General features: G+C 35.9%; 1 protein-coding gene across 2 annotated transcripts in view; it reads left to right on the top strand.

The window, feature by feature from the left end:
- The window catches only part of ME3 (malic enzyme 3), a 296,435-nt gene that overhangs the window by 217,920 nt on the left and 65,650 nt on the right, over positions 1-12,865 (top strand). For both annotated transcript variants that reach the window (XM_051987289.1, XM_051987288.1), the window contains exon 7: positions 10,482-10,585. In XM_051987289.1, coding sequence (XP_051843249.1) covers positions 10,482-10,585 — 104 coding nt within the window. The remainder of the gene's footprint in view (positions 1-10,481; positions 10,586-12,865) is intronic.

Genomic DNA, 12,865 nt, shown 5'->3' with positions numbered 1-12,865 from the left:
TTTGGTTTATATCTAGACTTTGAAATTGAGGGAGAAAAATGTTAATTAAACTTAAAAGTGCCCAACTTTAAACTCTAAAGAGTCCAGCACAACCTTGATTATTGCTGAAGAGATCCCTGTAACTTTCTAACTAGACAGTTAAGTATTCTTCAGTCTAGCCAGTAGCTAAAAGTGTATAAAAACTAAAGCTACCCATTAAAGAGTGAGCCGGGGACATTGACCTGTTCAACAAAGATGTTCAAGAGTGGAGTAGAACAGCCTGTCCTGAACAATCTGGTAGCCACGCCCTACTGATCTCCCCACCATTATTCAGCAGTGAAACAACTGCCCAGGCTAGTCTAGCAGCAGTGGAGTCTGGTGAGGAGCCAGAACAACCACTGGGGGACCTGTCTAGCCCAACTCAGCAGCAGAGAGGTCCATTCAAATGAAACATCATGTCCTACAAGGATCAAACTCAGATGAACACCAGTCCAGGAGAGAAAATATGACCTGCCTATCTGAACAGGAAAAAGATCCATAGGAAACTATGTGAGGACTCTAGCAAGAGAGGAGACATAAAACGCTGTAGTTCGTGAGTTGTGAGTTTCCTTAGACATATATGTCCTCTTACCATTGTACTTTGGCTTCCTACTCACTCTATCCTCCTCTTAAACTCTAGGCATATTTGTGGAAAAGTATGCCCTTGGTATTGGGAAAAGTATTTGTAATTACAATTCTTGCTATGATATTTGAGTAAATGCTTTTGGTAAAGGTCTACTTGAGTACACTGGCTGATTGATAAAAGGAAGTCAACTGTTGGGGGCTTGTAGGCTAGTGTTTAGAGGATAGGTACTTACTGAATTACTCCCTAACCCCTCCAGAACAGTAAAATCATCCCCCTGGGAACCCAATTGGCCAGCAACAGTATGAGCTGGGTGAGTATATCTTAATGGAGTATGACATAAAGTATTCAATAATACAACAGGTTTAAATACTTAAACTATCAAATATACAAAAGATATCTCAAAAGAAACTTGTTTGACTTAAGCAAAAACATTTTTAAAAATCCCTGCTGTGCATTTTGCACTCTGAAATAAAAAGAAAAAAAATAGCATTTTTTCTAGTGGATCCTAAAAATAGAAAATCTAATAATTAAAATCATAAGTGGAGAATCTCTCTAGTATGTTTTGCAAATGCAAAGGGCCCAACATTTATCCCATATAATCATATTTGGTATGAATTCTCCTAACTGACATAAGTACAAGCAAGTCAAGTTCTCAGAGCCTTGTTGGCCAGCTCTTTCCCTTAGCCTCCTCTGGTAGCAGCCCAGAAAGAATGTGAAATTTTTCTAATACTATCAGTTCAAGCTCTAATTCACCTATATTATCAATATTAGTCATTAATGATTACTTCTCCCAATATATTTTTGCCAGGGTCACTCCCAATGGATTTTACTCAAAAAGACACCCTCTATCAGTCTTCCCAGAATTCCTTTATCCTAGAACTTAATAGAATTTGGGGATGGAAGAAAGATAAACAACATTTAGGCTCTAAATATCATATTGAAGGAGAGAAAAGAACTTGCCCCCCCCAAATCCTATCTCTGTGACCATCCCATGAGCTTTGGTCTGTTTACTCATAGTGATTTCTGAATCTAAGAACCTTTCTCCAAATAAGAAAATGTTGATGTGGCTATTGCTATGTTCAATAAATATTTTTCTAGACCAAAAGATCCGTTTGATTACCAGCATGAATATACCACATTCTGATCTGGCAAGTAAGGTGAAGTGGTTTTGGGGAAACCATTTTGATTTGTAGATTTTCTTTGCCAAGAAAAATCTGAAGAAATAGCCCAGAAAGAAACCCAAGAAACCTGGGACAGTGAGAGAGGAGAGACTGGGGAAGTATGCTTGATGTTTTCTAAACCCTATTACAGAAGGTTACAGTTGACCTTTTCAGTAACAGGCATAGCTCACAATTACAGAATCATAGAATTTTCCCCAGCACTTAGCTCAGTGTTTTACGCATAAGAGGTGCCTAATAAATTTTTGTTGGATTGGGTAGATTTGGCTTTGGATTAAAGATCATAAAAGAAAAAGATAAGATCCCTGGACTGGGAGTCAAGACTTAAGCTTGAGTACTTGCTCTGCCTATAACTATATATATATGACTTTTAAACTCATAAAATGAATCAACAAACCAACAGAGATTTTTTAAACCTAAGTGAAATATTGCTTGAAATAATGATAAAATGGCTTTGATATAAAAACCAAAAAGAAAAATAATCCAAAGAGGGAGAAGTGAATCCTGACATATTGGGAGTTGAAGGGTGGGAAAATTTACACAGAAGAGGAAAAGAAGACAATTGAACACTTTGGATTTAATAAATATGAAAATCTTTTTAAAGAAAAGGGATTTACATACTAAGGAAGCAGCTGTTTGCCATACAAGAAATATTGATGTGGCTCCACAGGTGATTTCAGGAGAGAGCTTATCCATTAAAGACCAGAAGAAAGAGAGAGAGAAGTAATGGTAGTTGGCATTTTTCTGTTAAGGGATTCTGAAGGAATTATTTGTCAACCTGATAAGAAAAGAAAGGTTTTTCATAGGCACATGTCAGAAACAGAGAACTTCCCAAAACTTGTTAAAATGTACGATTACTACTCACTTCCTATGATTCACATAGGGGTAAATGATATTGCCATATGGCCAGAGGAAACTTATTAAAAGTTATGAAGTCCTGGGCAAGAACCTAATAACATTAGGAAGAATAACTGGTGTTCTTATCAGTATTACTCTGGTGGAAGGCAAGTGTTTCTAAAGACATGGCCAGATGTGACAAATAAACATATCATTAAGGAGATAGTATTTGACAATAATATTTGGGCTTTTGAACCATGGCATAAAATAAAGGAATGATAGTCTCCTGTCTAGATTTCGAATATACCTAAAAAGATGTAGTGAAAATATTTCTGTCTAAAGTACTGAAAATCAGGAAGTAGCTCCTCCATCTTATAATTTATGGTGAAGAAGAACACAAAATCCAGGAACACTAAACATGCTCTCTAGATTTGAGATCAGGTTTCAAAACATTGACAGAACAAGAGAGATCCCACAGGTTAAAATTCCTTAAAGGAAAGTGACACTGAAGAGAAGAGAAGCTCTCAAGAATAAAATCCTGAAAACACTAGAAAAGCACAAAGGGAAAGAATGAGGGTGGGAAAGCCAGTTACCTAAAGAAACAAATATAGCTATATAAAAAATTCACTAGTTAACAAACTTCGAAAATTCATCTATCGAAATGGGAAGAAGGGAAGTTAATAGATGACAGATGTAAAAGCATGGCAATTCCATAAGAGTAGGGCCAAACTCAGAATGAAATAAGTTTGGTTAGAAAAACTAATGAAGTTTTTTTTTTTTAATTTCTTTTAATTTATATTTCAAGAAGCTCACAGACAGGATAAAAACTGCTGCTTAGAATAGATGGGACATTGATAACTGACGATAGAAATTAAGCATATCTTGCTCAATATAATTCTGCTTCACAAAGTAGTTAATGAGATAGTAAAAGGAAATTAGCAACTCTTACTGAATTAAATTAATATGGCTTATATTGATTACACTGTCGAATTCTGACCGAATATGTCTATGATTACTGTGTTGTCAAAGATCTTTGAAAGGTCATGGAATATAGGAAAGTACTACAAAACTGAAGAAAAGCAAATTTCCTGATTCTTTTAAAGGCAGAGAACATAGTCTACAAATGATATATTCTGAGATTTATTATTGGGACAAATTGAGAATAAAATATGAAGAATGTTTACTGATCAACTTGAAAAGAAATTATCACAACATGCCAATATAGCATCAATCAGAACAAGTCATTCCAGACTAACTTTATTTCATTTTTATATTGAAAGAGCGAAATAAGATAAATAATATTTATCTATATTTTAGCAAAATATTTAATAGATTATTTCCTTCTATTCTTGTGGAAAATAAAGACATATAGACTAGGTGACAGTAAGTTATGAGGATTTGGAACTGGTTGAATGGCCAAACCCAAAAAGTTGTCACTAATGGTTCAATATCAAGGTGGAAAAGTCTGCCACGGTGTCTCTCAGGAATCTATATTATTTGACTTTCTAAAAAATCCGTGACTTGGATTTATGTATAAATAACATGAATTTGCATGAAAAACTAAATTTTTAGGAAAAGTTGCCACACTGTGGGACAGAAAGGATTCAAAAAAGATATGATAAATTAAAACATTAGTCCAAAATGAGTGAAAGGGAAAAATATAAAATTTTACATGTAAATTAAAAAAACAATTTCATAAGTACAAGTTTAAAGAAACAAGGTTATTATAGAACTAGGGGAATGATGTCATAGCCAAGAAAGCTGATGCTCATATCATTATGGTTCCCAGGAATAAGGAGGTGATGGTCCTACTCTACCCTCATCTTGTCAAAACCATATCTGGTATGTTGTGTTCAGTTTTCGGAACCACATGTTGGGAAGGATATTATAATTTGAAGAGGATCCAATAGAGTATAAGCTAGAAGGAATTTTATGATATATTAAAATTGATTGAAGGAACTTAGAATAGTTAGCCTCGAGAAGAGAAGATGTGGAATAGAAAACATAATGACCATCTTCTTCAAGAACTTGAAGATTATCATATTGGAAAGGAATTAGATTTATTTATCTCACAATAGAACTAGGAGCAATGGGTAGAATTTACAAAGAGAAAACTTAAGCTTAATATAAGGAAAGATTTCCTAGCAATTGATATTTCTTTATACATTTATTTTAGACTAATTTTTATTATATAGGCAAAGTGATATATTGAAAAGAGAGCAGATCTCAAAACCAAGAAAATGTGGGTTCAAATCCTGACTCTAATACATATTGACTGTGTAACCCTGGGAAAGCCACTTAATTTCTCAACGTTCTAAGTTCTTAATACTATAATTTAGAAAGAAAATGCTGCCCTATATCAGTAAAGAGTTTCCTCACCAGGAAATTCTTATACTAATTAAATCAAAGATCAGGTCTCAGTCCCAGTTATAGATATATACATGCCTCTCATTCCTAGAATACAACTTCTTTCATTATAGGAACTGTGGCATAATTTATATTAAAATTATAAAATCCCAGAGTTATAAATTATTTTAGAGACCATCTATTCTAATCCATATTTGAGCCAGTTTCTCCTCTATATAACTGTTTCTCCACTTCCCCTTGAAGACTTGTGTGATAGAACCATCTGTTGAGGTAGTTCATTCCAATTTTGGACAGCTCCAACCAATCATCAAGTTTTTTCTTATATCCTGCTGAAATCTACTGCCTAGCAACTTCCATCCATAGCTTCCAGATCTGCCTTTGGGACAAGAAAAAAAAAAGCCTAAATTGTCTTCCAAGTGACAGCTCTTAAAATACTTGAACAAAGGAATTGTGTCTCTACTAGTACCTAGCACAGTGCATGTATATAGAGCTTTGTGAATATTTGTTGAATGAATAAGTGAATTTCTATCAACTCTCTCCAAAAACCTTTTTTCCAAAGGAAATTTTAAGAGATCATTTGCTCTTATTGATGGGTTTTTTTTTAAATGTCTCCACTGCTGTATACATGTCTCTAGTCCACCTAACGAACTATAAAGAATAAAAAGAAACACATTTAAGTAAAACTAACCAACATATTAACCAAATTTGACATCATATGGGAAATATTTCACATTTATAGTCCCCCAAAAGATATATTCTCATGTCTTGTCTTCAAGGTCATGTGTGAATATTATGATTACATGGTCCTGGGAAGGGGAAATTGGTTGTTGTTGCCTTGCATATGGCGTTTTCTTCTGTTTAATTCATTTTGCATTGTATTCTTAATATACATTGTAACTTACAGTAATATTCCATGATATTTTTAATTGTTTGCTCCCACAAAAAGTTGCAATAAATATTTCAGTGGAACCGAGACTGTACAAAATGTCATTTTAAAGAATTAAAAGACATGTTTTAGCATTGATTCTGATGGCTATTTAACTCAGACCTTGGCAAATCATTGCGCCTGGACTTCAGTTTTCATATCAAATTGAACTAAGTTGTATCTCTGAGTTTCCTCTCAGTTCTAACATTCTATGAATTGAAGTTTGGGTACCATATTCTATGCCTACTCATCCCAGTCTTCTCAAGAAGAGGTTCTGAAAAGCAGCAATGACATGCTATGAAAAAAGATGTCAGGGGAAAAGGTAAGGAACCAAAAGAAAAAGAATGAGGTCCAATAATAGTAACAATAATAGTACAGATATCTTACCCACTCCTCTCTGGGAAAGAAATAACCCAAGGCAGCAGGCCAACTTTAGAAACAAGCTTACCTAAGATTTTCCAATGAAGACCATCACCCCAGAGCTGTTAAGAGAACTTCTTTCTGTTGTTGATAATGTTTCTAGACCTAGTCTCCAAGGACTACATCTTCATCAACCCTTTTTTTCTCCCTGAAACCAAAGCTCAATATTGTTTTTCAGAGAGATGCTAGTCACTAAGAAGAAGAAAATAAAATAAAACCATTTAGAAAAATTATAAAATTCAAGTCACAGGGTCTGGAAATCTCCTCCTGAGATCTCCCTGTTTCAGCCATCATTAGATGCCAGCTTTATGAAATGACCTCACTAAGGATTTGTCTTTGACCACTTTATCTTCTCTTCTTATGCTTTCTGTTTCATAGCATCACAAATCTAGAATTGAAAGAAACCTCAAAGGGTATCTACCCTAATCCCTTCATTTTATAGATGAGGAAATGAAAATCCAGAGAGGTTAAGTGATTTACCCACCACAATTATGAATTTACCCATCACAATTATGAAATGTCAGAGATAAAATCTGAAATTAAAATCAAGATCTTTGTTTCTTCAAACTCTGACCTGTGAGTTCATATGGGGGTTCCAGGTCCACTTCTTAAACTGCTTCACCTGAATGTTCTTCCAGTACTTTAAACTCAAATAAGCTCATTATTTTTTCTCATTCCTCATTAGATGTCACATAATACGTTGTTTTGCAACTCCCTGATGCATTTATCATGTAATATTAAGAGTATAGTTACTGATGCTTTGTATCTTATACTTCTAGTACAATGGGAATAGGAATTAGATCAATCACGAAATTTCTGAGATCAGCTCAGAGAGCTTGGCAAATATCTAGTTAAATCAGAAAGTGGATATCTTTCTAAACACATCAAAAAGGGCCATGCACACAGTACATAGTTAAATGTTTGTTGAATAGATGAATGGGACTAGCAAACATGCTATTTTTAGAAAGGAAATAACATGTGAACCTCCCTGCCAGAAGAGAAATCTTTTCATCTTCTTTTGAGATACAATGTTAGTTCCTCTTCTCACTTTTCTTAGTGAACTAACCTGGAACTCAGACTTTTGCTTTGGAGACTAGGAGAGGAATGAGATGGCATTATCCTCCTCAACTCACTAGCAAGGTGTACAGGAGCTGCAAGATGGTACCAGCTCATTTTAATTAAACATTTCACAGCTGCCCCAGACAAATGATGATTCTTTTCTCTGCCCACAAACTGGAAGAATCATTTGATCCCTAGAGAAGTAAATAAGTATCTAGTCATAGTCCAATTTTATAAACTCATAAATGCAGTACTAACATGTATAATGAATTGCACCAAAAGGAAAAGCCCATTTCTTATATCTTTTTATGTTTAAAAAATACTTCATAAGATTGGGCTGAGATCATAGGAAGAAGAAAGGATACTACATTTAGTAAGACCCAGAATTTTGTACATAAATACTAAGAGTTGGAATTTTTTGCAGGAGATAGATAGTGTTTTTAATTTGAGAGGCATCTTCTGTGAAGACTGAGTTAGCACCCGGGATACCTTAGAATCAGCCAGAGTCAGGATAAGCAAAAGTCTTTGGTCTTTATTCTTGGTCTTTAAGGGTAGAAGTGAATTGGATGGATCCAGGATCTCCATGACCTCTCCTCTTCGTCTCCTACCCAAAAAGTGACTCTGGCTAGTCTTACTCCATGCCCTAGTCCCTCTTACAATTCTCTGCATACACCAATTATCGAGCCAGCGCAGAATAGTGGGCAGAGCCATTTTCCAAGCATATGCTAATAGAGTATTGTCCAATTGGTAATTAGCTGTAAGTGCTTAGTTGTCCAACCTCAGTGCATCAACTCAACAGTTTCAGCCCTTTACATTTTCCATTCTGATTCAGGGATTCCTAATATTTTTTATGCCATGAGGTTCATGATAAAATCTATGCATCCCTTCTCAGAATAATGTTTTTAAAAGCTTGAAACAAAATATATGAGTAACTAATTGTATTGAAAATTTTGTTATAAAAATAATTTTTTTAAGTTCACAGACCCCAGGTTAAGAACCCCTTCTCTAAAGAGATGAAGGAACTGGCAAGGAGACCAGGAGAAAGGAAATGAGGAGTTAATCTGGCTGCTTGGGATTCTGTTGGAAAGAAAAATGAAAGGCAAATTTCAGCTTTTTTCCCCAGGTTTTCTAGACTAATAATTCATCAAAGAAGAAGATGAAATAAAAATTCAGGAGAGACAAAAAAAGTAATAGAGCTCATTTACCTAGCTGAATTTCTTTTGTGTTCTATCTTTTAAAAACTTAATGAAGAAGGAAGTAGAGCAAGGCAAAAAATTAAATCCCACAGGAAGCCATAATACTCTTACAATGAAAATCAGGCTCAGAGTTGGCCCTGAGAAAAATTGTCAAAAAATAATAATACTAGCTTCTTTCTATACATTAAGGATTTTGGTGGGTTTTACTCCTAACCCAATATACTAAGTAATATGATTGTCTCCATCCCTTTTACAGATCAAGAAACTAAGATTAGGAAATGTAAACGTTTGCCTACAGGCATCATTAAAGTGAATTCTAGAAAAAAAACTCAAATCCACATTTTCTAATCCATTTTTCTCTAGCAGGCTGTCTCACTGTTTCTCTTTGAGTAATCTTCACTTCCTTATTCAGCATTCCTACTCCATAATTCCCCTTGCTCAAGAACTTGGTGCCCCCACAATGGCCCAGAAAGTGATATTGCAAGCCAATGATATTTAATTGGCAGAAAGTTCAATGAGTCAAGAGTATGACACAACTTCCAAAAAAAAGCAACTATGTCTTAGGCTGTCATTATAAATACATAATATCCTGATCAAGGGAATATTTACAATATCATTTTTGGTTCATAAGTCCATAGAAATTGGAATTGAAAGGAATCTTAGTTATTTTGTCCAACTCTCTCATTTCACATATGAGAAAATTAAGACCCAAAAAATGAGGAAAAACTTGTAATATTAGTCTAGAAGTGTATTGGGCTATCTCAGTAGGTTCCCCTTGCTTAAGATCTTCAAATAGAGGCTGAATGATCCCTTGTGGAATATATTGTATCCCACAAGGATAGACTCTATATCCATCTAGTCTTCCAATCCAACATCCTCTCTTCTCTTAGTTTGCCCTTCAGCCAGTTAAGCAAAATGGCCAATCATAGTCACACACACACAGGCATTACTTGAAAGCTCAAGTTAACATTTGTTGAAGAAGCAAAATAATGGTCTTCCTCTTCCCACCCTTTGTTTTTTGTATTTTACAACTATTTCTGAATGACTTTCATATAAAATGTCAGTCTATGGGACAAAGGGTTTCATATGCACACAATCTTGCTCCAGATCCTGCCTGGTGATTTGAACTAAGTGGCTCCCACCAAAAGTGGGAGATTTCGTTCTAAATGTGTGATCTTGATCAAGTCACTTCATTAATCTGAGCCATGGCTTTTTCAACTGTAAAATGGGAAGACTGAACCAAATGGTGTCTTGAGTCTCTTCCAAGTCTAAATCCAAAGTCCTCTGACCAAACACTCCATTTATTTCATGCCAAATCAGAGCATTTTGTTATGGAAAAGCACTGTCTCTGAAGTCAGAGATTCTGGGTTCTAGTCCCACCTTGGATGCTCCATGATATTTTAACTCCTCAGACCTCAGTTTCCTCACCTATAAAATGAAGAGATTGGTCTAGATGGCCTCTGGAATTCCTTCCAGTTCTAAATCCATGATCCTAATGGCCTATGAATAGTTGACCAAGGTGGTACTAAGCTCAAATTTCTTGTTGGTGATCTCAACAAAGAAAACTATATTGAACCCAAAATCTAGGGCCTTGGGTTAGAGAAATGGCAAAATCTTGGAAAGTTGGAGCCAACTCAATGAATCAAGTCCCCCTGAATCTCTTTTAGATTTAAAGCTCTCTTCTTGCTTGAGGGTACCCTATTCTCCTACTATTTTCCTACTTCATACTAACCACCCATCCAACTACTCAGCCTCTAACTGAATAGGAAGCATTCACAGATAGGAAGGACCCATACTGGATGGAATTGGGAATGGATGGGCCAGAAACTCTTGCTAGGGTTGTAAAAACCCCTGCTTGGAAATATTCACTGAAAACAGAATTCTGTCTGTTCCAGGCCCTGCTGAAAGACCCTCTGTATATTGGACTGAAGCACAAGCGTGTACGTGGGAAAGAATATGACGAGTTGGTTGATGAGTTCATGCAAGCAGTGACTAACAAGTAAGCAGGCTGCTTTTTTTAACTTCATTTTTGAAATGGGACACAATGGGTGTTCTCCTTTTAAGATATAATCAGCAGTGGTTAGAACCAATACATAAGCAAGAGTCCTTAAGTACTGGCCCCTGGGTGGTCTAGAAATTAAATCTTAAACCTGAGCAATTGGAGACACTAAGCCAAGTGTGTTTGTTCACTGCAAGAGTCTGGGGGTGATGGATGCCATAGAGAGATAATGGCTCTAGGATGTGTAACTAGAGAAGGAATTCTTTATCTTTTTTTTATGTCATGGACCCTGATTGGTGAAGCCTATGTTTGTAAATGTGTGAAATAAGATATAAAGGAAACCAATTATATTGAAATCTAGTTATTAATGCTTTTTTAAGTTCATGGACTCTACCTTCAGAACTTCCAGTCTAGAATTAGTCACTGCTTTCTGAAAGGAAAACCACCCCACCTCCAGCCATTTTGGGCTCTGGAGTTACTGTGTAAATTGTAGAATCTCAGAGTTGGAAAGAACCCCAGTAGCTATCTGTTCCATCTCTTATCTAAGTAAGACTCTTTTCCATAGGATACCAGGTAAATGGAACCTTTACTTTAGAACTTAAAAGATGGCCCAACCTTCTTCTAGGTAATTCCCATTGTTAAGATTTTCCTCAAATCAACATTGCTTCTTTGCATCTTCTACCTAGTGCTTTGAGATCAAAGAGACCAAGTCGAGTCCCTCTTTCATATGAGTTAGATTGTGAAAATTTAGAAATCATTTTCTCCTATTCAGTCTCCTCTAAGATACAAGTTGATGAATAATGCTATCCCAAAGAGGAGAAAAAAGGAAATGTACCCCTGACTAAATGGCTTTGGAAAGAGTTCTGGTACATTAGCATGCATTTTCCAGCTCTGCCCAAGGGCCAGGTGATATTAATGTGCAACCACCCGGGCTCTTGATTTGCAAGATTTATGAGGTGTTGTCCCTCAAATGTTTTTTCTCGCCTGGCTCTCTGCATTGAAAAGAGCCCCATAAGTGATGGGAATTAGCCTCTTCCCCCAGTCTCCCCTTCCTGAATCCTTTTCTCTGACAGGCGCCAGCCCCACCTGTCACTCTTCATTGCCACCTCCTTAGCGTGCCTATTTCTCCAACCTGCCAGAATGCTAGTTCCATCCCCTAGACTCCCTGGGCAGTTCAATCTGAATCATTCAGGCACATTTTAGGACCTCCCCTAGTCTGCTCCATGTCATACACTCAGCTGAGGCAGCCTGTTCCCCTTTTGGATAGCTATAATTGCTTAGCACATAGAGTATGACTTGGATTTGAGAAAAATGCTTGACAAGGTCTATCTTTATGACAAGACAGAGACATGTGGGCTGCAAAGTAATAAAAAGATTCTGAACTAGTCGAATGGCCAAACCCAAACAATAATCATTAATTTATTAACACCGACTTGGAGATTTCTCTAATGCAATACCTCAAGTTTGTCCTTCTGATGTTTTAGACTTTTATAAATGAGTTGATGAAGATATTTTCAAGTGACACAACAGTGATAGCAATCTCAACAGACTAGAGTAATGGGTCAAATCTAATAAACAAAATTTATGATACAGTTATCAACCAATAAATATTTATTAAACAACTATTATGTGCTAAACTCTGGGGTTACAAAAAGAGGAAAAAGACAGTCCTTGTTCTTAAGGAACATACAATCTAATGAGATAAATGTAAAGCCCTATATTGTGTTGAGATCAGTTATCAGTGCATAATGGAGGAGATGTAGCTAGACAACAGTGTGAAAAAGATCTGGAGAATTAATGAAATCTGGGAAATATGCACATATATGAATCAACAGTAAAAAAAAACTGTCAGTAAAAATCTTCAGCTGTGGTAAGAAAATCAGAGTGTACACAATAAGGAACATAATTGATCTGATGTATTTTGGTTTTGTCAGACAATATATGGAGTATTATATTCCATTTGGAGAAACACATTTTATTATGGGAATTGGCAGAAAACAGCAAAGATGATAAGAAAGTCATTCTAAGATTACCTGAAAGAACTAGGGTTGCTTAGGTTAGAGAAGAGAGAATGATGGATGGCTGACTTGGTGGCCTCATGTGAAAGAAGGATATCAGACTTGTTCCATTTAGTCACAAAAGGCAGAACTGAGGAATAGATGGGGGGAGGGGTGGTTATAAATAAGGAAATGTCAGCTCAGTGTAAGGGAAAATCAGCTTAGTGATTAAAGCTGTACAAAAGTAGTAGTGAATTTCCCAACAGTGGAGGTGATCTTAAAC

Source organism: Antechinus flavipes, chromosome 3 (assembly GCF_016432865.1).
Source record: "Antechinus flavipes isolate AdamAnt ecotype Samford, QLD, Australia chromosome 3, AdamAnt_v2, whole genome shotgun sequence".
Taxonomy (NCBI): domain Eukaryota; kingdom Metazoa; phylum Chordata; class Mammalia; order Dasyuromorphia; family Dasyuridae; genus Antechinus; species Antechinus flavipes.
Note: the sequence above shows the minus strand (reverse complement) of the source record. Positions and strands in the feature narration are given on the sequence as shown.